We start from the raw sequence: 27,908 nt of genomic DNA on the forward strand, positions 1-27,908 counted from the left end.
ATAACATATAAAAACAAAAGTATCCTTACCAATGAAATGTACGCTAGGCCACTATCTCCATATATACTAGTGTAGCGGGGGATGTTATCGTATATGTACTGACAGGTTAAGCTGACAGGGTTAAGCTTAACGATAACTATATGTCATGTCTATATGTTGTGTCTGTACTATGTGTACCTGTGTCATTTTGACCTTTGCTAGTCCTCTGTTCACGTGAGCTGTCTCTGGTCGATGTTTTTGTCGTGCATTGTTCGTAGTCGCTTGCTTTTTCGTCAGTGTCTGTCGTGCCTGTGTATCCTCTGTCGTGATTGGTCCTTATAGTTTTGTATTGTTAAAAAGTGGGATAAATTCAGGGTGGTGTATCGTATACTGGGCAGTCTGATGGATTAGTTTCCTGTGTGCTGTGACGTCTTCCTCGCCAGTACTTATGTAGCGTTAGGGTATTTCGGGTCTTGGGTGGGTAGTATTAGTCGGGATGTTTGGGTTTAGTTAGGCCGTACAGGTATGGGGGTTGGTTTTAGGTTAGGATGTTAGATATAGCTAGGCCTATGTTGTTGTGTGTTTATATGTAATCTTATGTTGTAAATGTTTATATCGTCATTAATAAATGGTTAATTGTAGTTCAAGACGTTTGTTCTCTCTCTATACGACAGATACAAGTTACCCATCGAACCTGGGTTGTTGATCCACAAGGGCGAGTCGGGTGCAGTTTGACGTACGTAAACTGGCCCCGACACGCTCCTGTTACACTAGTATGGGCTTATATTCCAGACTCCTTTCCTTATAACAAATTATTTCATGAACTCGATTTAAAACTTGTTACTCTCTCTGAATATGCAAGATTAATAAATCTATTTATATTTATCAATAAAGAACAAAAACACAAGCTTTGCTTGTAAATACATATGACCATATTCATATATATGCATTATTTTTTTCAAAACAAACATACTGATTTTTTAAAAAGTTTGTTGATTTAAAGATGCTACGTAACCAACAAAAATAGGCTGTTTAACATTTTATGCAAACCATCCGTTATATATTTTACAAAATTACCATACTCCAACAGTTTGTGCTTCTCTTTATAAATTTTAAATTCAAAGTTAATAAATAATTCATTTTTTCCCACAGAAATTATCTCCTTTCTATCTCTTTATTTTTATATGGTCGGTAACTTTCGATCTAGCAAGCACTTTCATGACGCAGTCATTTCTATATTAAGTTATTTGTTGTTAATTATATATATCTGTATAACGTTGTAAACATTGAAAAATTAATAGTGTCAGAAAGTGCGAAAATAAGTAACATAATTCATGACGTAATCCTTTTGTGACGTTACTCCACGTCAACTTGACGGCGACATTTTGAAAGGACTGATCAACGCAATTTAAGTGTTTTCTGTTGTTACCAGAGAATCTGTGCATGAATAGATAATGTCAGGTGAGTATTTTGTCCGAAACAAGTCTGAATATTTCAGAAATACAGCAAAATAACCAATGTATCGATCTTCGCTTCGATTGGAGAAATCGGCAAGTTTCAATGAGGTGAATACAAAGGTTCTCTCTGATTGGTCAAAGACAAACACTTGTATTTTCACTGAAAAGAACAACTTTATTTTCGCTGTTAAATCTTATAGTTTAACTGCTCATCGGTGTAGTGAAAATATTGTTGTATTAGTTTGATAAATTTCTTTATTTCACTGACAAAAAATGATATTTTGATAGTGCTCACAACAATGACACCTGCATCATATGACTGTAACAGCTCATTACATCCCAATTAAACAGATTATTATTAACTAAAATATCCGTGATCCTTTTCACGGTATTTTTTTTTCACTCATTTAAACTCAATCAGAAAAAAACGAAAATAAACAAGAAAAAGGCGCGAAGACATATGTTGCAGTTATATAGTCACAGAAAGTGTGCAAATCAATTGAGAAGCACCATTGCATTTTCGTATATATTCTGGTAAAGGACAAAGATAAATATATATGTAATATATCTTTTGAGTTTGTAAAACAAATGGAAATGACACAACACGAAGCCATAAATTACCGTCAGTTCTATAGGCGGCAAGGGCTCGTATTCCTATTTTTAGAATATAAAGATTTGATATTGATAAGAAAAAATAATGCTGATTGAAAGTTAAGGCCTGTCCCTAAAATTAAAAAAAAAAACAAGCAAACAATGGATAAATAAAATAATGTCTTCAGCGTGAACCTAACCCCAAACATCACAAGATTGAGCTTTAATGCCAAAAATGTTACCACCAGAATGGCTCGAATGAAATGTAACAGACAAAATATTATATTCCTTGGCAGACAAAACAGTTTAGTTGCATGTTTAGACTTTTTCTGATCTAAAAAGTGTTACGATATCTTGAATTTACTAGATTTACAAAAACAATATCGTTAACAGTTGTTTCTTGCATGCATGGAATTATTTGACCAAAAACAAAAACAAAAGCAATACAAAACAAAACAAAACAGAATGGGAGGGGTAACAATGCCAACATTTGCATATACTCTACAAATGTTATGTCATTAGCGTATGAACTGGGCGCTAAAAACGTGCAATTTAAATAACAACATAAGATGTGATTTTGATGATGATTGTGGACCATACTATCATTGAAAGTAATCCACTGTAATTCCATGCTGAGCGTAACCCAGGTTGCAAACATTCCATTGCAAAACTACTAAGGAATCATACGGCGGAAATGGCAATTTTTTTATACTTTGTTTTAATAGATATCGCGATTTTCTACAAAGAGTTGTCTCAAATTTTATCTTTATGAAAATGCTTTAAAGAAAACCTCGATATCTATGTGAAGAACAGCACGTGCCTGGTGACTTACCTATACATGTACGCGAATTCATGCCGTATGTCTAACTCTCCGTATATAATTGCATATCTTTTAATCTGTCGTGTCTTTAGTATTTTCGTATCAGATTAAAAATGATAAAGGATTTTTCCCCAACATAATTTATAATCACATTCACTATAGGGATTCTCGGTGGACAAAAGATGATTTGATTCAATGCCAATTCACCATTTTCCAAGTACCTAGTCACAATCAAATAAGCCATTAGTTCAGTGGAATCATGTTAAATTGTTTAGTAAAATGTTACCAAACTTATTGCTTATAGTTTAATTCAGGATGGCGGGAAATATTGCCAATTTCATAAAGTGTTATTATTATTTTGGCGGTTGTCCTATAAAATCCTCGAGCCAATTTGCCACCTTTTCATAGTACTTGTTGTGCCATTCCATATTGACAGAAATTCTATTAATTGCCGTGGAAAACCCAGCGAGATCAGGGGCATCAGCGGGATGTATAGCATCTCTCCAGCTCTTGATCTATAAATAGAAATAAGGGGGAAATCATTTGGATAATCGCTTAAAGAATGTAACAACATGTGTCATCTACTTTTTCATCCTCTTTGTGGTCATGGATACAAATAAAATACTTTTTGATTAACCTGCTTTTTTCTTTAAAGGAAATACATATCCCCGTTTTATAAAGTTTCGAAAGTAGTAAGACTTTCTAAAGAATTCCGTGGTCTAAGTTTCATTGATTTTATTTATCTCGATGCTTGAATATTGAACTGTTTTCCAATACACAATTTGGAATATTCCTCACAAATATCACCAAAAACCATTATTATCGCGCATTTAACGCTGACAGGATGTCGGGGGAAATATGAAAAAGAAAATGTTTAATGTAAGTAAGGTGTGAATGTAACAATTGAATAGCTTGCTTAAGGTGGCGTTTTTGAGGTAAGATCTTCATCATAATATGACATTTCAAGCTGGTGATACTTACCCTGTTCATATCATACTCTGTATACATTCCTTTAGCTGAGGCGGCAATGATTCCATTCAATAAAATCACATCCACCCCATAACTGAAAAACAAATAATACGGCACAGGGATATACAGCACGTTTTGAAAATGCAGGCTGACGTATCAAATCACGGCTCGTAAAAAAATAATGTTATTACGTATTTAAAGATGTTATTTCTGATCATGAATGCTAAATATTTACTCGACAACCAGGAATTCCCATTTCTTCAGAAGATAATCGAAAGTCGGGTAGAAGGCTATCGTGTTTCCAAGAAGTGTATTGAAGGCACGAGGAGCGTCTTGTTGTCGAATTTTTGACGGATCTAGTGTGTATTCCAGGTATCTGAAATAAGAAATACAGTTATATAAATGATTCAATACCGGAAGTACATAACGCTCTATATCATGCAACATTTGCTGATTCAAATTGATTTATATACTTGAATCACAATGTCAATATCTTATAAAAGATAACCACTTTTTAATTAGTTTTATATGTTTATACATATATACATAATATACATATATGATGTCACAATGAAAATCACGCCAGAAGCACGTCAAGTCTAACACTGTATGAATATCGCTATGAACTTCGGTTGTGTCATGGAACTGAAATTTACCTGCTGATGATCCACAAACGGTTTGTACAAGCCAGCGATTGGAGAGCCGCGGCCTGTTCCGAGCCTGGTCCACTAACGTAAACATTAAACATGTAATCCCACTCTTCTTCACCTCCTTCCTGGATAGCTTTACAGAAAACTTCTTCCTTGATGTCAGGGGGAATCCTGCAACCAAGCAACAGAAAAGCCGTTTATATACAGTCGTTCTATTTATTAGTGTTACGGCTGTTGTGATCAAAACACAGAAACTCTTGACCATTGTTAATATCTCCGCGAAAGAAATGTTCATTTTTCGGGTCATAAAATTTTAACCATATTTTAAAAGCATGTTATCCTCAATTTCTGTTATATATGACTTAAAATAAATAAATAAATAAATAGATAATGAAGAAATGAATAAATGAATAAATAATGTTTTAAATTATATTTTATTGTTGTCACAATTATTAAGATGTAAATTAGAATTAGTTCTTACAAGCGCTGTATTTCATACTTGATGATATATATTATCCTAAGTATAGTAGGGGAGATGATTCAAAGAGCTGTATTTCATATTTAAAACAAGAGAGCATCCTTAGTATAGTAGGGGAGATAATTCAAAGAGCAGTATTTCATAGAGTATCTTAGCATAATAGGAGAGATAATTCAAAGAGTAGTATTTTATATTAAAAGATATCAAACAAGTAATTCAGCCAATCAGCTGGTGTTTCACCTGAACCCAGTCCCTGAAGAAAATGAGTTTCTTAGGTTTGTAGCTATTTCCTGAGTAAATAATACATGAAATAGGTCCTTTCTATACACGAGAATAAAGATGAGGGTGTTAAGATTTAAATATATATATATATATATACACTCCTGGTATAAAAAGAAAGACGAAGAATTCCAGGTGTAAAGAGGCGGGAATTCCCAAGGTGGGGATTACCCAGTTCACGGTAAACATCAGGGCTACTGTCTTCAAAGTACTGGTGTGCTCTTATATGCTATTAAACCTATCCAATAACATCACTTTTCTAACTTTAATTTTAATGTTTTCATAACATTTGAACTTCAAATGAGCGATTGGGGGGATAGAGTCATTGGTTATAACATATAGTAAAATGATTAGTTGTGTGAGACATTTAAAACCAGAGAGTATCCTTAGCATAGTAGGGCAGATAATTTAAAGAGCTGTATTTCATACTTAATCTATAGAGTATTCTAAGTACGGAAGGGGGAGATATCGTTCCATTACCGTTAGAGATATAATGTATAGAGATGCTTACAATGTTCCCGAATTTTTCCAGTCATTAAATAATTGTATTGCTCGATTGGTACATTCTTTTACACCGAATTTGCACGACAGTTGAAACATCAACCCAGACAGTGATCTGAAAAATGAATAAAAAACATACGAAGTGATACCAAATATTTTGAAATTTTAGAAGAATGTAAGTATACAGAGGCTTACCCGCAGACGGACCGGTAAACGGCACATCTCCGATCACTAAATAAACTTCAGTACACGTTTCTTTGTGACAAAATTAGAGGCTTTCTGACTTTATTTCTTGAAAACAATTACGGAATATGTATTTAAAAGACGTTTTAAAACTCAATCTGAGAGGGAAATGTATGGAATATAACGGCAAATCTTCTGTGTAAATCGCCGCTGCCTTTGAAGTTATCACTGTGCGGCACTGTGCACGTGCTTGTTCTTTGATGTGTCAATCAAATTAGACTCCACTTGATAGCGGGGACTTATTGCAGGTTGCGATTAAATAAATAATATTTAAAAAATGAGGTTTTAATATCACTTTTCAGCGTTTTATAAGGAAAATAAAATGAAAAACTCAACAATTCCAACAATCTGTCATGTGTAAAAAATCTTTTTTCTATTAGCCAATTTTTCTGATCTCTCTGCGGGCAAGCCTCTTTAAGTAATAAAGAATGTTAATATATTAAACGATGTGTAATTGTACAAATAACCGTTAAATATCATAATATACATTCTATAAACTATATTTGTATGCGTTAATCTTATACTGATAGATAATTTTACTAACAATTGACAGGTACGCGCACACCCACACATGCTCAATGATAAAGAAATATTAAAAATAAAAATATATATATAAAGACATATATAAAATGTTATTACTGTACCTTATACCGAATTTTGTATACATTTGTGTGTAATGTGACTTTCACGTGCAACTAAACAATCGTGTGTGAAATGTAGGTGTTGTATTGATTGTCATCGTTATATTTATTCATTTAAAAAAAATGTTTTAGTTAAATGATTTAAACAACGATGGTATAAGTTGTCATACTACGAGGTTACCTTTCCTGGGTAGGCCGGTTGTCATACAGGGAAACATTCAGTGAGCGTCCCTCTAGCAAGTTCAGCATGAACCGCTGTGCATGAAAACATGTAGTATTTCAACATTTCCTAACTTTGTCAAAACAATGATAGCATACATTGGTTATATAATAATTAAAATTTACCCTAACGTGCACATTTTAAGGTAAGCTTATCTTAACATTTTTCGGATTGAAAGCATTCCGCTAAATCAGTAGATCGCACTGGTTTCTATAGCACTCATAGATGGTACGTTAGTTCACCATTTCACTGATATGTTTTAATTGGTTTTGCTCTAAGTTGCTGTCTAAGATGGCTATTCAGTTTTAATAAGTATAGTTTAGCATTCCTGACGTCATGATGCTATTTTCTATATGTATTGGATATCAATATTAAATGCAATGAAAAATAGCTAAAAATAAAAGTCCAACTTATTCAAAAATAAATAAAAAAAAAAGTTAATAAAATGCATTCTGAAAATTACAAATAAACATGCGATGTATTATTGAAATTATGTACCTTCATCTCTAACATGAAATGTGTCTCTTATTTTTATTAAAGTTTAGTCATATGTTAAAACAATGGTCATTTAAGATATATTACAAATGGAACATGTGTATATCACACGTTCACTGTACTGGTATCATACAGATTTAAGGTTCTTGATGGTCAACAGATCAAACTCGGTATTAAGACCACCTCGCTTTTAGGACCACTTTCACTCAGTTCTCCAGGTGGTCCTAATAGAGAGGTTTTACTTTACCCATTTATATGGTAATCTTACTTCAAAATTTCCATAGGCTGGACGACTGACAAGCATGTTTGTCGGATACTCGAGTTCATTAGCAGCGTATGCCCAAGGTATGTATTCTGTTTCGTGACGTAGGTAGGTCAGCATATCCCAGGCTGTCACCAAATCAGCCTGTCCAGCCCTGTCAGGACAAAAGAGCTAGTATTTTCCAATATCAAATATAGATCCACGATGCTATTTGATATGCAGCTCTTTAAAACCAAACATTTAAATATTTCATTGATATCATAACAGATTTCACCGAGCACAAATGCTGTTAAATATATATTAGGATTTTCTGCTAATGATTTTATGATCATTCAGAAAACTGATTAAAAATTGAAGCAGTTGTCACACTGACTCCAGACATCTGTGATCAGTTTCCCTCCGTGGAAGAGTAACGGTCTTAGATAAAGCCCATATATCTGTGATAAATGAACCCCGATGTTAGATTAGAGTTAGTTACTTAAATAAAGTCCATAACTTTGTGATGAGTGTCTCTATTTAGTAGGTCAGAGTTACTTAAATAAAGCTCATACTTCTGCAATGAGTGTTTCTTTATGGTAGATCAAAGTTACTTGTTTAAATAACGCCCATGCATCTGTGATGAGTGTCCCTCTATACTAGATCAGAGTCACTTAAATAAAGCCCACATCAATGATGAGTGCCCCTCTATGGTAGACCAGTACTAGTGTTACTTAAATAAACCCATACATCTATGATGAGTGTCCCTATATAATAGATAAGAGTTACTTACTTAAAGCATATACATCTGTAACAAGTTGCCTTCTAAAGTAGATCAGAGTTACTTACTTAAATAAAGCCCACATCTATGATGAGTGGCCCTCTATGGTAGATCAGACTCCCTTAAAGCACATACATCTGTAACAAGTTGCCTTCTATAGTAGGTCTGGGTTACTTACTTAAATAATGCCCATACGTCTGTGATAAGTGTTCCTCTGTTGACCACGTGTATTTTCTGTTACAATCAACATAATTCTCATTACAAACACCTACAGCATAATACTAAATAACGAGCAAACCTCGCCACAATTATCGCCGCGTTCAGCCTCTGAAGTGATCGTACAATTTTTACAACACAAGTAGTACTCGATATAGCCAACATAGCAATTAACATATAGGAGGCCACAGTAGGCTTGTAATGATAAAAAAAATCAAAATATATTTCTATAAAAGAATAATTGAGTATTGTCCTGATGTAGGGGTTTTTTAACACAGAGATCAATCAAATCTGAGTCAGCAGATTTGTTTTTCCTTCATAAATTGGCTTATTCACCAATCAAGGATGGCTAGGGGATAGCCTTATAGAGTAGAACTAATGTCGGGTATGTCATAACAAATAAATATCAAAACATAGACTTCTGAAACATACACTAGATCTATTCAATGAAAGTACTTTTAACATTAAAATTAAGTTTTGTCTTCTGACTGTTAGACAAAAGTTACTATGTCCGGGCAGATAGATAAGGATCAGGAAGAGTGAACTATATATCAAAATTAATGTCGTTCATTCAGGTTGAATAGCCTTATTTTGAAAGATTGTAATAAATTACCGTAAAATCGGTTTTAAGCTGGGTGATAAGAGCATTCCAATTCTCAGGTTCATAATTCACGCGGAAGTAGCCGTAATGTTGAATGTTTCCAATGACCCATCCGCCCGTCTTACTGATGCTGGCGTCGGTAGCGTATACTAAAACGAAATTTTATATACACGTTTATATAATATTGTCGTCATATTAAAAGCATGTATAGAAAGCAATATACGGATTGACCATTTAACTGTTTTGAAATATATCATTCCGTGTAATTACGTAAAATCTCAACTTAAATATTCAAATATGGAAATATATCGTATTCTTACAGAAAATATTTGGGTGCCATCCATACATTGTCATTTGCTGTTTTATTGAAATTCAGTTCCTGATCAAAAAAAATATTTGGAAGAAAATATACCTTGTGTATTGGGTGCCATCCATACAACGTCATTTGCTGTTTTATTGAAATGCAGTTCCTGATCTGTAGTGTAGGTAAATGGAATATTCCAGCTATACCTGTAATTTATATAAATAATGAATATAGAAAAATTAGTATACATGTAGTATTAGTATATAGTATATCAGCACTTCACATCAATTTGTTAGGCGTCCTTTTTTGAGTATATACCATCTGATCGACTCTGGATACTCACGTATTGTTATATGAGTCAACGAACAGTTAAGACTCCCTTAATAGGAAAATATTGGCTTTAAACACATATAAACAATATCGTATAGCTGTTTATTTTCGAGAGTCAAAATTTCAGCAATTTCAGTTTTAAAAGGAGTTATAAGAGGATATGTTATTTTCGCGGGTATTGCTCCGGAGGCCGAATTTTAAAGTGGTGAACTCGTGATTGTTATTTTTTACAAAAGCACAGAATGGGATATGTCATCAATGAAGTTGTCGAAATTACCTTACCAAGCAAAATCTGTGGTGTTGTCGGACTGGAGAAGGAATCTTCTCTGGTTCAGGTAAAGACCGCCATTTGCTCTCCTCACTGTCACGACCGGGTAATTCGTTTGTAATATCCATGAATCCATTACAGTTTTAATGTTAAAATCGGTTTTACCATCCTCAATCGCTTGCTATAAATACAAACATGTCAATGAAGCAGCAAGCACGGTACGATAGAGAAACATATACAAGGCAATATTATCAAACGGTTCCATTCATTCAAAAAAATGAAAATGTTCAAAAAATGCCTCTTTATTGAAATATATTATTGTATATACAATGTAGTTAAAAGTAATTTCAATTAAGAGAAAGACAACAGAATAAAAAAACCAATATGCACGTGTGAGTATGTAGACAAAATGCTAAACTTTAGATAAAAGCCTTGCACGGCACTGAACAATGTTCGAGAGGGGAAAAGGTAGCTGGGGACCAAAACAAATACTATGGATATGGCAATTAAGTTTTTAAATAAAGAGATCCAGAAAAAATTTAATGTTATTCTGAAGAGCATTAAAAGTTTGTATTCAAGAATAAAGTCAATGAGTACATCTGACTAATAACAGATAGAAAACTTGTTCATTTGAAATCAAAGTACATATTCAGTATCCTTGTCTACCATGTACCTATAAATATATATATAAAGACGATGTATATTAGTATCTTTTTAAGACCGCCATGAATTAACAAAGAATATCCCACGTACATATAGGTTTAGATCGAAATAGGACCCCTTATGCCTTAAAAAGCGACACCTACCGTTTGCAGAGCTCTCCACAAATCATCATGGGCAACATTTCCATAAGCCTTCTCTCTGAGATATCCCTGTAACATTTTAAATAATCTTTTACAAAATTCATAGATATTAAAGACAGATCGCATATTGATCTTGTTTCCTGACAAAAAGTATTACTGCTACCATAATAATCAGTAATAAGTTTTTTTATATTGTACAGCTCTACTCAATTTATGCATGTGATTGCAATGCAACATATTGATGAACACTGGTAAGACAGAGACATTCCAGGAAACAAAGACAACCAACGAAAAATGACCTGAAATATATTCTCACATACTTCACATGGTTATTCCGCGGTTGCTAGGAAAAAGATCAGTCGATCTCAGGTTAGGGGGTAAAGACAGCTGGCAAGCGCTATATGACACTGCTCAAAATAACGTAATCATCAATTTACGTTGGGTAACCATGTCATAAATGTTGATGCTGATTAAAAAATAAATATTTCAATTTCTACTCAAGTTGGACTCAATGAAACTACCAAACTTAATCTGTTTCATTTGCTCATGAATTTGACCAGATTAACACTGATCAGTGCGTATGAATACATGGTTAAAATCCTTCCGCGGGACGATTTCACTTTTTCTACATTGTTGTTATAAACATGGAATAATTATTAAAATGATCAAATATATGATGTATTCTTGTATTTTATTAAAGACCAGATATGCTAAATTCTTCTATTTTGACGAAATAATGCTATTTTTAATCCTAATATTGCGGACTCTTTTACTCGATGGACTAGACATGCACAATCCGGAACTCCTCGGACTTTTCCGCATTTGGACTTGCACAAGCTTCGAGACATTAATATCTAGACCGACTTTTTTATTCGAAAAAAAAAATTGAAATATAAGAATTGAATCTTGATTTGGTCGATTTCGTGGGGTCATGAATTGAGTTGCTCTCGAGACAAATTCAACATGAACTGCTTCGCAGTTCATTAAATTTGTCTCACGAGCAACTCAATTCATGACCCCATGAAATCGACCAAATCAAGATTCAATCCTTAATTAAACATGCGTATCCCAACGCCCGTGCAAGAGTTTGGCTGATCAGCACTCGGCAAGCCTCGTGCTGACTGGCATAACTCTTACGATTGGACTGAGATATCCCTGTCCACGGAATAGACTTATGTTATATTCTATCTATCTCATATAGACATAATACAATGTTACAGAATTTTGTTTTTTAATAGGTGGTATCTCCTCAGTCATAATTGTTTGTAATAGCCTTTTAATTTCCCGAACCTGTCTTTTTTCTGCACGAAAACAAAGGAAAATTAATGTTGTGAAATTTTCGACTGCGAAAATCTTAATATTTTCTAATTAAAATGAGAAAAGTTTGTGAATGTATAACATTGAGAATAATACGTTTACAAATGTTGCATTCGTAGAAAACATAAATGCTAACTGGATTATGGCAAATTCAACTAAAGTTATACGTGCTTCAGTTTAGATATAAACAGTTTGTATAATATCTCCGGCAACAAAATATATGATGTGGTCGAAATTTGTCAATATTATATCATATTTGTATTATCATACAATTGGAATTGTATGGATTCTATATCTATAAACCATTATAACGTACCTGTAATCCTTTCCTGAAGGTTTCTGGTCCAAGGAAGAACCACATCATTCTAATGACAGCGCAACCCTTGAAAACAACAAAACATCCAAGTGGTTACATTTTCCGTGCTAGATTACAGCTGACATAACACATACTGTAAATCGATGGAGTACATCAAATAATAATTACTTACTCCATTGTTGAGAAAATGCCTGTTGTGTTTGTGTACAAACAGTGCGCTTAACAAAAGTTAGTTTTCATAAAGCAAATGTACCTATAAATATTTAGTGTTACATTGTGTTTAGCGGAATAAATATATCATTATGGATTTTTTTAAGAAAAGAATGTCAACATTTCAAAACCATTTGACTGTAAATTGATTAATCAATACATGATATATTAATATCAGAGCGATGGAAAGATATTCGAACTTGCTAAATTTCCAATTCGATAGGTTATGTAGAATCTGTTGGCCACAGTTTAATGCATAGAAGTCAAACAAATAATAATTGGTTAATTTGAATTAGTTGAGTCATTTCGACATTCACTATACTGAATTTTCTGTGTAGATTGTTTCCACTCTTTTTCATATTCTCAAGATCACTTTAACCAAATTATGAAACATCTGATTTGTGAGAAGAGTGTTTTCTCTCCGGCTACCAATATCAAAAGGGCAAATATGAAATAACTATGTTGCTTTAAAGGGGCATTCCTACGTTCGGATATCAAAAACATGCACAATTTCTATTGATGAAATATATGTTCGAACGAGTGTCTGTGCATGCATGTAATTAAATTAATGCCAAAATGGACAAGAAATGTGCGTTTTGTATACAAACACCGTCTTTGCGGTAATTACTGATACTTCGGGTCGAATTAAGAATTAAGACATAATTCTCGAAGAACCTTTGGTTTATCGTGAGAGTAAAACTGCCTCATTAATGTGAAGATTATTACTTTTACTACTTAGAAAAAAAAAGTATTTTCTAGTAAGTTTAATTTTGACGACCTAAACTTTATGCAAATGAAGGAATGCCCCTTTATATATGACATCACGAAACGATCAGTGAGCATGGCGGAAATATGCGATAAAATTTAGGCTTAAATAATCCTCTGAAGTAATTCATACTGTCCAAGATACACCATCAGCTAGGAGGTTAATCTCAACTTTGTATAAAGGGTTAATCAATAGATGTTAATACAACATAAGTAATGTAGTTCATAATTGTTAAACTGAACACTGATATCATAAGATTAACTCTCGGTAAGTATCAGATCATTACACAATTAACACACCTTGAAGTACGTGATCATGTCAAACAGAGCTAGAATCTCCTCAGGTGCGTACGCCTCTCTGTAGAGTGGGCTAACACTTTCCACGCTGTCCACGTCCATCACCGGCTGTATAACGTTCAAATTGATCAGGTCCATCTAAAACTCATTAATATTCATACTTTTACATATATGGTTAAAAGGAAAACACAAGCATTTTTATTTTGTCAATACAAGGATTAAGGGAATATTCTTTACAGATATGTGTTAGAATATTGAAGTAACCAGTGTCTCCTACACCTCGGAGACATCTGTAAGACGTTACTACCATTGTTTCCTATAATTGCAATACTTTAAATCTGTCCTTTGTTATCCCATTTCTACTCCCTTTTCCGGGTGTTTCCATATATGCAATTCTGATGTATTTCTAATCAAAATAAGCAACGTTGTATATATATATATATATACAATTTTGTTAAATCCACCATTTTTGGCTGTTGTTGGACTTTGATATGTAAGCGTAATAAAGAGTGTATATGAGTTGTATGTATATTTCATATCCGTCCCTGCGTTAAAAAGTAATACTATATATCTATGAACGTTTTAAACTTACTGTAAAATCACATATTTTCGTTGGGTTAAAATTTCATTGTTTTCTCCAAAAATGCTATTTCCTGGGGACGTGAATTCGTGAATAAAAATGTCTTCATATATGTATTTTGAGGTCTTTAGTAATTCGTGGACAAAAATACTATTTCGTAGGGACATGAATTCGTGAATAAAGAATATCTTCATGTATGTACTTTGATGTTTTTAGTAATTCGTGGACATTTGAATTCGTGCATCAAGTTTACCCTCGAAAAAAAAACGAAAATTAAACCTCGAAAAATAATGATTTTACAGTAACACCATATCATTTTTAATTACAATATCAAATTTATACAAACGCTACTAGTTAATGTAGGGTCAAAGAACTGACTCTACCATCTAGAGGCTGTACAAACACCTCATTATATTGGCTATTAAGATAAGTTTGATGATACTGTATTTGGCCAGACAAGTCAGACTGTAGGTTTCAAATTTAGATGGGATAGTATCTGGATTCAGCTTGGCAAGGCGTAATAACAATTAACTGACAGCTCTAATTTCACAGGAGAAAATAGCACTGAACTCAGCCAGGGAAGATGTTATACCCACCATATCCCACTCAGGATCCACAAGATCCACTCCGAAGTAGGAGAGAAAAACAGCAAAACCTTCATTCAGCCAAATGTCGTCCCACCATGCCGGGGAAACAAGGTTACCAAACCACTGAAGAAAACAAGCGAATCATGGGTATTTGGTAAGATTTCGTCAATAACCTTTATAGAATAATATGGACATGCTGGTTAAATAGCAATGTAGCATTTAAGTGAGGTCTTTCCATGTTTTGGTCTCCCAAAGGATGAAATAATGTTTTGATGAATTTGCATAAACCACGTCTCTTGTTACTTAGTCAGGAGCCTTACTGGCATCTGCATTGTGATCATTTGCAAAGTACTCAAATTCGCGAAGTTATTTTAGTGTTTACTTGATTTTAAGGGCTTTGTTTGTAGGTGGAGTGAGGCCCTCACAGCAGTCAGGGTCATATCATAACAGGGTCAAGGAGACATTATTTCAGAGAACAAAAAGTAGAACAAAAAAATAAGCCGAAGGAAATAAATGGAAAAATAAAAAGAATAAGATTGACTACAACAAGTGAGATCTCCTTCAGTCTACTCACAGAATGGACAATTTCGTGTGACAAGGCCTCAGCTGTTATTTCCATGCTTCTTGTGGTAGATACACCTTCCGTGTATAGGAGATAACGTTCTTGGTATGCCATAATTCCCCAATTTTCCATGGCACCGTATATAAAGTCAGGCACGCCCACATTGTCTATAGAATAGATGATATATCATTATTAATTTTTTAAATAAAACTTGACACTTAAAACTTGAGTACCATGGATACACTAACCAAACCTGATCAAGCCGAAATATTATCGTAACTTTATAATTGTATTTTTGACTGGAGTTGATTTTAATTGCTGAGCGTCATTTATGGACCACAAATATGCATTCTCTTATAAGTAGGTAAAGGACAAAATACGTGAAAATGTTATACCGAGTTTGGGAAGAGCGAATGAAATATTGAAATACTCCTCAAAGCTGTCAAGAAGTGAACTTCCCATCTGCAGAGCAAATCCCGTCTGGTTGATATTGGCCGGCGTGGTATAAACTCCGAACTGAAAAAAACAAGTACATATATATAGTAGTTCTTATTAAATATAAATTTCAGTTACGAGTACAAATCTTGATCTGAGATGGTGGTAGTTTTGCTCGTTTATAAGACTCATAGGATTTCAAAAGCAATGTTTGTTAGTGATACGATCTGTTACTGTGCATCATACGTTGTTGATATATTGTATCTCTCCTAGTTTCATATGACAGAAATGTATATGGCGTCATAATATCATTACTCATTCTGACGTCACAACAAGTGGAAAATGTATAGCTGGTTAAGAATATAACACGGTAAATTTATTATATTTCACATTTTTCAACAATATATAGAGGTTACACAACGAGTGGTTGTTGGATGTGGAATAAGTTACTAGTAAGTTACAAAAGACACGAGCTTTAGCGACGTTTAAAAATAACTTGGCCAATGTCGCGTATGCAAATAAGGCGTATAGGGTTACGGCCGGGGCCCGGTGATGTGACGTCATTCGATTATTGATGACGTTTATAACAATTGCAATTCGGGTCAAAGTTCGAATTCTATATAATAGGATACGCAAATTAAAAACCATTCTGTTTAATACGTCTCCTTTGCTCACACAGATCAGTTTTTATTTTACTTGGTGAATTCAGCCAATCATAGTGTTATTACTCCTGTCTTTCACAAAACTCACCTGAACATTATTTGTTGTTTGTTTTTTACACTTTCAAGTTCGCCGAGGATGAAGGCAACAAGATATGTAGGCATTATGACCGACACATCGAAATGGTCTGCAATATAACCATCTCCTCTGTAATAATAATAGAAGTATACGTAGTAGTCTTGTATTCTGTATACTTGTGAAATAAATACATGATTGCTCGAGCGTTTGGTAAGATCACCACATGTTATCGACAATAGATTTAGCCATGGATCATTTTCCCAGTAGATAATATAAATAAGAGCTAGAGATGACATGAAATATAAACGAACAATAGATTCAAACGGGGATCCTTGTAATTGTGTAGGAAATAAAAACATGTGTTCCAGGAAAGCAAGCGTCTTCTACGTCATCGATGGCGCCAGTCATGAAACTGTTATGTGTATTCTCAAATGACATCCAGATTGGTTGAAAATATGCTTCAAAAGAATGCTATTTGAATATGACGTTGAATCATATTACTTTAAGTGCATAACTATGTAGATATGAGTTACATGTAACAGTTGTGCTCATTGAATAAAAAAGTTCTTTTTTTTATTTATTTGTTTTTTGTGTTTGGTTTTTTTGTTGGGGGCGGCTTTTTGGCTTTTAATCAAGCATTTCATTAGAGTACAAGTTTATTGAATTAGTCAATGGCACGTTTGAGAGACTGATATCGTGAGCCTGAATTATTTCTTATTTCATCAGAAAACAGTATTCAAATACTTACAAGTTCACTGAATTAGTCAATGGCATGTTGGAGAGACTGATAATGTGCGGCTGTCTCTCTAGTGTAATGTCGAACGTTGCCTTCATTGTCGGCTCGTCGAAACAAGGAAACGCATGTCTTGCAAATGTTGGCGCAAACTGGGTGACAGCAATATACCTTAAAGAAGATATCAACTTATATAAGTTATGTAACACGAAACGACGATTAAATAGCTCCCGTTCAAATCGTGTTTGCAAACGATGACTAGATGTATGTCACTTGCAAATCAATTTGCATAATGAAAACATGTTTTAATGGTAATAAATTGTATGACCATTTAACTAGATAACTACATCTACATGTAAATTGGAATAATCATAAGTCTATCGCCCCGTGTTATTTACATTTCATGATCTGGCTTTGTACTTACTTCGTCATATTGGCTGCTTCGTCTTTGTATGTGCTGACGTGCAGTCCCAAAAGAACTTTATTCGAGAGTTTATCTTCAAATGCGAGACGAATGATATACTGACTCCCAACAACTAAAGGTTTATCTAACGCGAGGATCAGGAACTGTCTAGACGTGTCTTTGGTGGCGTTGAGGACGACAGGCGATATCTCACCGACAGTGACCGCCTCAACTGTTGGTGTAGCAGTAAGGTTTTGCTGGGCAATATGGAGAGTGATGTTGTTCGTCGCACTATTGCATTCTACAGTTATTGCAACGGTACCGTTGAAAGTAAATGTCTCTGGCCTGTTGTTGTACATCTCCGGCCTCAACTGTAGGACATAGTGGAGCGGTTTTACTGAGGTAGGTAGCCGAACATCTCTGACCGGTCCAGGAGGAGGAGTTGGTGGGGTCGTTGTATTGGTCGTGGATGATGTTGTTTCCATTCGCATAGTTGTGGTCATTGATTGTTGTGGTTGCGCAGTGGTCGCTGCAGGACACAGCCCGCCTGCATATATAATGAAAATGCAGCTATGAAATTCATTTAATCACATTGGGTCAACACAACTTCCATAGACGTACCCCAATTATATATATTTTGACAGCGATCTTATCTTAGCTAGTGATCTTAACTTAGCAAGCGATCTTAACTTAGCTAGCGATCTTATCTTAGCTTGCGATTTTATCTTAGCTAGTGATCTTAACTGAGATAGCGATCTTAACTTTAGCTAGCGATCTTATCTTAGCTAGCGATCTTAAATTAGCTAGTGATCTTAACTTTAGCTAGCGATCTTATCTTAGCTAGCGATCTTAACTTCGCTAGTGATCTTATCTTAGCTATTGATCTTAACTTAGCTAACGATCTTAACTAAGCTAGCGATCTTAACTTAGCTAGTGATCTTATCTTAGCTAGTGATCTTAACTTGGCTAGCGATCTTAACTTAGCTAGCGATCTTAACTACGCTAGTGATCTTATCTTAGCTAGTGATCTGATCTTAGCTTGCGATCTTATCTTAGCTACTAGTGATCTTAACTTAGCTAGCGATCTTATCTTAGCTAGTGATCTTAACTAAGCTGGCGATCTTGATTTAGCTAACAATCTTAACTTAGCCAGCGATGTTATTTAAGCTAGTGATGTTAACTTAGCTAGCGATCTTATCTTAGCTAGCGATCTTAACTTAGCTAGTGATCTTATCTTAGCTAGTAATCTTATCTTAGCTTGCGATCTTATCTTAGCTAGTGATCTTAACTTAGCTAGCGATCTTAACTTTAGCAGCGATCTTAACTTAGCTAGCGATCTTAACTTAGCTAGCGATCTTATCTTAGCTAGTGATCTTAACTTAGCTAGCTAGCGATCTTATCTTAGCTAGCGATCTTGATTTAGCTAGCGATCTTAACTTAGCTAGCGATCTTATTTTAGCTAGTGATGTTAATTTGGCTAGCGATCTTAACTTAGCTAGCGATCTTATCTTAGCTAGCGATCTTAACTTTAGCAGCGATCTGAACTTAGCTAGCGATCTTAACTTAGCTGGTGATCTTATCTTAGCTAGAGATCTTAACTAAGGTAGTGATCATATCTTAGCTAGCGATCTTAACTTAGCTAGCGATCTTAACTTAGCTAGCGATCTTATCTTAGCTAGCGATCTTAACTTAGCTAGCGATCTTAACTTAGCTAGCGATCTTATCTTAGCTAGCGATCTTAACTTAGCTAGTGATCTTAACTTGGCTAGTGATCTTAACTTGGCTAGCGATCTTAACTTAGCTAGCGATCTTAACTAAGCTAGTGATCTTATCTTAGCTAGTGATCTGATCTTAGCTTGCGATCTTATCTTAGCTACTAGTGATCTTAACTTAGCTAGCGATCTTATCTAAGCTAGTGATCTTAACTAAGCTGGCGATCTTGATTTAGCTAACAATCTTAACTTAGCCAGCGATGTTATTTTAGCTAGTGATGTTAACTTAGCTAGCGATCTGATCTTAGCTAGCGATCTTAACTTAGCTAGTGATCTTATCTTAGCTAGTAATCTTATCTTAGCTTGCGATCTTATCTTAGCTAGTGATCTTGATTTAGCTAGCGATCTTAACTTAGCTAGCGATCTTATTTTAGCTAGTGATGTTAATTTGGCTAGCGATCTTAACTTAGCTAGCGATCTTAACTTAGCTAGCGATCTTAACTTTAGCAGCGATCTGAACTTAGCTAGTGATCTTATCTTAGCTAGCGATCTGATCTTAGCTAGCGATCTTAACTTAGCTAGCGATCTTAACTTAGCTAGCGATCTTAACTTAGCTAGCGATCTTAACTTAGCTAGCGATCTTATCTTAGCTAGTGATCTTATCTTAGCTAGCGATCTTAACTTAGCTAGCGATCTTATCTTAGCTAGCGATCTTAACTTAACTAGCGATCTTAACTTAGTTAGTGATCTTAACTGAGCTAGTGATCTTATCTTAGCTAGCGATCTTAACTTAGCTAGTGATCTTATCTTAGCTAGCGATCTTATCTTAGCTAGTGATCTTATCTTAGCTTGCGATCTTATCTTAGCTAGTGATCTTATCTTAGCTAGCGATCTTATCTTAGCTAGCGATCTTAACTTAGCTAGCGATCTTATCTTAGCTAGCGATCTTAACTTAGCTGGCGATCTTATCTTAGCTAGCGATCTTAACTTAGCTAGTGATCTTAACTTAGCTAGCTAGCGATCTTATCTTAGCTAGTGATCATATCTTAGCTAGTGATCTTATCTTAGCTAGCGATCTTAATTTAGCTAGCGATCTTAACTTAGCTAGCGATCTTATTTTAGCTAGTGATGTTAGCTTAGCTAGCGATCTCATCTTAGCAAGCGATCTTATCTTAGCTAGCGATCTTATCTTAGCTAGTGATCTTAAGTTAGCTAGCGATCTTATCTTAGCTAGCGATCTTAATTTAGCTAGTGATATTAACTTAGCTAGCGATCTTATCTTAGCTAGTGATCTTAACTTAGCTAGCGATCTCATCTTAGCTAGCTAGTGATCTTAACTTAGCTAGCGATCTCATCTTAGCTAGCGATCTTAACTTAGCTAGCGATCTCATCTTAGCTAGCGATCTTTAACTTAGCTAGTGATCTTAACTTACATGTAGCTAGCGATCTTATCTCAGCTAGCGATCTTATCTTAGCTAGTGATCTTAACTTAGCAAGTGATCTTAACTTAGCTAGCGATCTTATCTTAGCTTGCGATTTTATCTTAGCTAGTGATCTTAACTTAGCTAGCGATCTTAACTTTAGCTAGTGATCTTATCTTAGCTAGCGATCTTAAATTAGCTAGTGATCTTATCTTAGCTAGCAATCTTATCTTAGCTAGCGATCTTAACTTAGCTAGTGATCTTATCTTAGCTAGTGATCTTAACTTAGCTAGCGATCTTAACTAAGCTAGCGATCTTAACTTAGCTAGTGATCTTATCTTAGCTAATGATCTTAACTTAGCTAGCGATCTTAACTTAGCTAGCGATCTTATCTTAGCTAGCGATCTTAACTAAGCTAGTGATCTTATCTTAGCTAGTGATCTTAACTTAGCTAGCGATCTTATCTTAGCTAGCGATCTTAACTTAGGTGGTGATCGTATCATATCTAGCGATCTTAACTAAGGTAGTGATCATATCTTAGCTAGCGATCTTAACTTAGCTAGCGATCTTATCTTAGCTAGCGATCTTAACTTAGGTAGCGATCTTAACTTAGCTAGTGATATTATCTTAGCTTGCGATCTTATCTTAGCTAGTGATCTTAACTTAGCTAGTGATCTTAACTTAGTTAGTGATCTTAACTTAGCTAGTGATCTTATCTTAGCTAGCTATCTTCACTTAGCTAGTGATCTTATCTTAGCTAGTGATCTTATCTTAGCTTGCGATCTTATCTTAGCTAGAGATCTTAACTTAGCTAGCGATCTTATCTTAGCTAGCGATCTTAACTTAGCTGGCGATCTTATCTTAGTTAGTGATCTGAACTTAGCTAGCTAGTGATCTTATCTTAGCTAGCGATCTTAATTTAGCTAGCGATCTTAACTTAGCTAGCGATCTTATTTTAGCTAGTGATGTTAACTTAGCTAGCGATCTTATCTTAGCTAGCGATCTCATCTTAGCAAGCGATCTTATCTTAGCTAGCGATCTTATCTTAGCTAGTGATCTTAACTTAGCTAGCGATCTTAACTTAGCTAGCGATCTTAACTTAGCTAGCGATCTTATCTTAGCTAGCGATCTTAACTTAGCTAGCGATCTTAACTTAGCTAGCGATCTTAACTTAGCTAGTGATCTTATCTTAGCTTGCGATCTTATCTTAGCTAGTGATCTTAACTTAGCTAGTGATCTTAACTTAGCTAGTGATCTTAACTTAGCTAGTGATCTTATCTTAGCTAGTGATCTTATCTTAGCTAGTGATCTTATCTTAGCTTGCGATCTTATCTTAGCTTGCGATCTTATCTTAGCTAGAGATCTTAACTTAGCTAGCGATCTTATCTTAGCTAGCGATCTTAACTTAGCTGGGGATCTTATCTTAGTTAGTGATCTTAACTTAGCTAGCTAGTGATCTTATCTTAGCTAGCGATCTTAATTTAGCTAGCGATCTTAATTTAGCTAGCGGTCTTAACTTAGCTAGCGATCTTATTTTAGCTAGTGATCTTAACTTAGCTAGCGATCTTATCTTAGCTAGCGATCTCATCTTAGCAAGCGATCTTATCTTAGCTAGCGATCTTATCTTAGCTAGTGATCTTAACTTAGCTAGCGATCTTATCTTAGCTAGCGATCTTAATTTAGCTAGCGATCTTATCTCAGCTAGCGATCTTATCTTGGCTAGTGATCTTAACTTAGCTAGCGATCTTATCTTAGCTAGTGATCTTAATTTAGCTCGCGATCTTAACTTAGCTAGCGATCTTATCTTGGCTAGTGATCTTAACTTAGCTAGCGATCTTATCTTAGCTAGTGATCTTAATTTAGCTCGCGATCTTAACTTAGCTAGTGATCTTAAGTTAGCTAGTGATCTTAACTTAGCTAGAGATCTTAACTTAGCTAGCGAGGCTTTTATTTCACGATGTTATTTCACGATTCTAATATTTCACAACGCTATTATTCCCAGCGCTATCATTTCACGATGCTATTTTTCGCGGGTATTAAATTTCGCGGAGCTATGGCCTGTAAACATTATACAGCAAACATGCCTAAACATTTCAGTACATGTCCATGCTATATATAAGCGAGAATGTATATAGCGAAATTAATTCACCCGCGAATATTACTAACAACACAGTATCAATCAAAACAGCATAATAAGTTATTAAGATGTAAATATTACTGATTATTCATGTGATTAAGTTCAGTTGTTTACAATCTTGCCACACCTTGTTCCCCTGGCACATATAATCACCTACCATGGAACTTTACAATGCATTTCAAACGAATAAAATGTGAAAACACGAAACGCCCTTGAACAAAGCGACATCGTGGTAGAGGTTGTAAATAGATAATATCACAGCAAAATATGCGTGATACTTAAGATATACCTTCAAAATATGCTGACATATGATATACGCTAAAGAACAGTGAGTGTATGGAATCATTCACCCGAGACAACCCGACCTATTTTAAAGTAACTTAATGTTATCTATATATCAGTATTACGTCGTGAAACATGCTCATATGACTACTGAAGTTGTTCTATTTATATATACCCAATATTGCAAGTAAAACTGCGCAGTGTAGTTAAACAACTTTATCTATAGTTAATTTAGCACCCCGCTGCATTTTACAGGCCTTTTGAAATATAAATTGTAAATCTAATATATATATGGTGATCATACGTGTAATATTGAGAGTCGTCTACGACTTATCATATGTATGCTGTTATATTTTTAAAATGTCTATCTTATGTCGAGATCTCAAACAACCAAAATAATGTTGTTGAGTTTCTATAGATGATTAGCTATACATATCCCAGCGCGCTGGTTTATAGCTTTATTTGTGTAGGTAGCTAACACCGGTTTGGCCCATTACAAGCTCGACACATTGTATACAAATACATTTCAACTCCACAATTTCATAATAAGTGATACTCAGGATTTTCAATATTAGATTTATTCAACGGATACAAAAAAAAAAAAAAAAAATGACAAAAAGATACGCATTTTCAAATGATTATGATATAATGGTATATCAATTTTAATATGTCTATTTTTAAATTATCAAGTTAACATTCCGTTAAAGGAGCATGTGTTCCATTTCTTAGAGTTTTTGTTTGTGTGCATCTGAGGCAGGTATAGAAAGAGTTGAGCAGTAGGTAGTATTTGGTATCAACCTCGCCGACACGATTACACTGAAATGTTTAAATCTGGTTTACATTAGATTTCAATGCCCTATAGACGTTTTTTGATAAATACTCCTTCCCTAGACTCTGATAGCTCAGACGCCTGATAATTAATTCCTAGTCTGAACAATTAGCGTTTCTGTGGAACATTTATTTACATTTGCTCCGCATTTCCCCATTGACACAATGCTAAGAGGCAGTTGCCACCATACGCCTATAACACCCAGTGCCTCAGGCTACAACACCCATTGGGTCATGTGACATTAAAAAAGGCGGGATGTTTTTGTTCCAGATTTTTTTTTCAAAGTTGACGGAAATGGTTAGACAATGTAAATATAAGTATTGAACATTGAACAGTGGTTTTAATGCTGTTATTGTCGATATGGCAGCAAGATGTATGGTTGGCAAATGTAGCATTGGAACCTGGTTGTTTCAGTGCTTAAATATTTTTATAAGTACCATATACTGTTGTAGGTTTTTTTTCAATGGAACATGATTGATCCCATATAGCATACCACGTGAAACCTTGATGAGCAGTTAGGTAGCCACCAACTACCACAATTATACACCATATCAGAATTATCCTCGATATTAAGTGGGCGAAAAAAGTAAACTTTTAGTTTTAATTACTTTTCCTCGTTTGATTATCAATTATTTGGTCAGATTATTTTCATTGATATTCTACTACATTTGTATTTAATGATAGTACTGAACTATTGTAGACACTTTTGTTCAGTGAGGACACTTGTAATTTAAAGATATCTTTAAAAAATACTATTTGATATCAGTGACTGTAAAGGGATGCCTTCTGTAGCAATTAAAGTATTACAAGTGTTTAACATTGTTTTAGTATTAGTTAATACCTTAATTCATTTAAAAATTGTCATTTTTTTGGCATTAGAAACAACATTTAGCAGATAGGGTATCAAGATACATTTTCAGGCTTATATCAAATTGTCCACTTATTCTAGATATGTAATATTTGACATTATCTAGGACCTTCGGGTCTGAATAAATACAATTTGTATTTTGATTTAAACATATAGTTATGCCATGAATCAAAGCAAATAGGATTAAGTTATAACAACACCATTGAAGCCCTTTCCCAAATAAGTACAAAAAATCTAAATTTTGCCAAAATGCCAAAATGCCAAACAAAAAAACAAAAAACAAAAAAAAGGGGGAAAAGTTTTGTTTACATAATAGATAGCATGTTAATTGCAATTTTTTGTTTGTTTATCAAAATGTTCAATACATCAAAGTTACATATATCGAGGTGTTTTCACCTGTGTCAACCTGAGGGCTATGGTTATTTGGTAGAAAATCTTCACATCTAAGATATAAAACGGTCCCAGATATTTCCGAACATATTGTCATATTTCATACATACATACATACATTAAAGCTACTTTCATAACAATATTCAACAGGAATATATTAAACAGGCCCAGATTTTCAGAAATTCAATTTAAAAGATATATTTCCCTACATTTATGTAACAAAGAAGTAACAGGGTATTTGCTTTTTGGACAAATAATTAACAGTATCGCTAAAATTATAAATATCTCTATCATTTTTTAACAATAAACAACATTAAAAAATGTACCTAAATTAATTACGTATTTTTTACATAACAAATAAAAATTAACCAACACAAAATATAGAAAGTATTTCAAAGTAAATAAAAATGCCTACACAATTCCTGGTTTCCAAGAACAGCTGACGCCTTACAGGTTTCCGTCAAAAATCCTGGAGCCATTGTCACGGCACCCTCTACTGGCCCACACGAGCAGTTACAATTTAATTCCTTCTGATTTCCAGCAAAGTGCACAATTAATCCAACGCCTACAGCGATACCTATAGCCAGCAACACCATGAGGAACCCCGAAGCGCTGGACATTCGGCACCCTCCATCTCCATCGTTGCGCCCCATCTTTTTTCTACCCTCAATGTCAGAAAAATCGAATTTGTCTGTCGAGCTCTCAAACATCTCGCCGTAAGCTACCCACCTATGTCAAGGCCCTTCCGTCGGCAGGTGAGTGTCGGGTATATTTTTAAGTCAGTAAACCGATACCTGTCAAATATGCTGGCTTTCCGCTGATGTTGCAGTTTAACGCATATGATATACGATCTTGGCTTCACAAAAAAAACACCATTGTCTGTTTTAATTGTTGTTTCTATACAATATGTAATGGGAAAACTATATTAATACTTAATAATACACGAAAAATGTTAATTTTTGGTAGAGATGAGACAGCGGGGACAAAAGGGGAAGGGGGGGGGGGGGGGGGGGTTAGAGATGAGAGATGAGACAGCGGGGACGGAAGGGGAAGGGGGGGAGGGGTTAGAGATGAGAGATGAGACAGCGGGGACGGAAGGGACGGAAGGGGCGGGCAGGGGGGTGGGGGGGGGGGGGGGGAAGTAGAGATCAGAGTTGAGACAGCGGGGACGGGAGGTGCGGGAGGGCGGAGTAGAGATGAGAGATGAGACAGAAGGGACGTGAGGGGCGGGAGGGGGAGGGGCGGGATGGACGGGTTTATGTTACAGTCAACTGTGCAGTACATGTAGCTAGGCAATATATGGAAGGTAGGGATTATATACAACATAGGGGCAGGATCATATTAGTCTCCTTTGGTTACTGGGCACTATCACAGAGATCACTTTACAGCCCTTTGTAATCGATTTTGTACCCGGGAGGCAAAGATTATTTTACAGTACCACGTGATGGGTTGGCAATAGATTTAAGGTAGAGAACGCGTTACGCCCCCCCCCCCCCCCCAACAATGATTATTTTACAGTACCATGTGATGGGTTGGCAATAGATTTAAGGTAGAGAACGCGTTACGCCCCCCCCCCCCCCCCCCCTGAATCCGCCACTGTGTATTTGCGTATTACAGTTCCCTGTGATAGCAATGGAACATGCTTTAGATTAGATTTAGTGTGGGTGTAGGGAAAGGTATGGTGTGAGGGAAGGGCCAGTAGTTTTGTAAAATGTAAACGTTGAAAAACTAAACCCGTTTTGTGGCGAAATCGACCACACAAAATGTCAAGGGTAGTAGGTCAAAGTTCAAGGTCAAACGATGAGTAATTCATTTATCTGTCACGGTGGTCAAACTTTTATAATAGTCTGACCAACACCTGTACATTTAAAGTGTATATAGATACTTGCGCTGTGTATTGTGTATAATGTTTGTACAAGTCCCTGTGTCATATAATGTCCTATGTACCTGTGTATATAGTTGTTATGGTGACGTATGAGAGGTGAGCGCAAGGATTGGTTGAGTGTGTCACTTTGACCCTACATGACCCTATACCCGTGCACGTGGAAAACCTTACCTGGGCCTTGCCCAGGTGAGTGCAGCCACAACGGCTATAGACCCTGCACCATACACATTTCCAGTATAAGCCTGTGCGCTTTACGGCCACAGTGCTTCAAGGTAAGTTTATTTAATTTAAAATAATAATATAAATACATTATTTAATGTGTTTTAGCTATTTGATATAGATAAAATACATTGAACTAATATATTTGCATTTAAAATATCTTGCCCGTAATATGTTAAAATATTTAACATATGACATACATGTGGTCGGGCTCCATAGGGTCAAAGCTAGTGTAAAAATAATGTATTATAATTGTTAATTGTAAAAGTGTAACTATGAAATAAAATAGAACATAATATAAACATATAAAATATACCTAAATGAATATTTAATGCGTTCAGTATTAAATAATGTAATT

The 27,908-nt window shown here is 35.0% G+C and overlaps 1 protein-coding gene across 1 annotated transcript; it reads right to left on the reverse strand.

Annotated features, from left to right (window-relative positions):
- Positions 1 to 1,590: 1,590 nt before the first annotated feature.
- LOC117326744 (aminopeptidase Ey-like) lies at positions 1,591 to 26,156 on the reverse strand. The gene is made up of 21 exons (XM_033883466.1): positions 25,862 to 26,156; positions 17,829 to 18,354; positions 17,420 to 17,575; positions 16,713 to 16,800; positions 15,894 to 16,014; positions 15,511 to 15,665; positions 14,946 to 15,059; positions 13,773 to 13,907; positions 12,498 to 12,563; positions 10,868 to 10,933; positions 10,076 to 10,242; positions 9,572 to 9,669; positions 9,172 to 9,308; positions 8,521 to 8,576; positions 7,592 to 7,739; positions 6,790 to 6,863; positions 5,735 to 5,839; positions 4,473 to 4,637; positions 4,052 to 4,192; positions 3,829 to 3,910; positions 1,591 to 3,362 (listed from the first exon to the last, which is right to left on the reverse strand). The coding sequence occupies exons 1-21, from the start codon at positions 26,154 to 26,156 to the stop codon at positions 3,201 to 3,203; spliced, it is 3,057 nt and encodes a 1,018-aa protein (XP_033739357.1). The 3' UTR covers positions 1,591 to 3,200.
- Between the last annotated feature and the right edge of the window lie 1,752 nt (positions 26,157 to 27,908).

Source organism: Pecten maximus, chromosome 5 (assembly GCF_902652985.1).
Source record: "Pecten maximus chromosome 5, xPecMax1.1, whole genome shotgun sequence".
NCBI classification, from domain to species: domain Eukaryota; kingdom Metazoa; phylum Mollusca; class Bivalvia; order Pectinida; family Pectinidae; genus Pecten; species Pecten maximus.

Excerpts from the sequence above, each read along its gene's own strand:
- LOC117326744 (XM_033883466.1), bottom strand. The coding sequence starts at position 26,156 with ATGTTTGAGAGCTCGACAGACAAATTCGATTTTTCTGACATTGAGGGT. Across the intron at positions 15,666-15,893 it reads ATTCGCTCTTCCCAAACTCG|ACAATGTGGGCGTGCCTGAC; the intron begins GTATAACATTTT and ends TCTATTCTATAG. Across the intron at positions 7,740-8,520 it reads GACGTATGGGCATTATTTAA|GGCTGGACAGGCTGATTTGG; the intron begins GTAAGTAACCCA and ends TTGTCCTGACAG.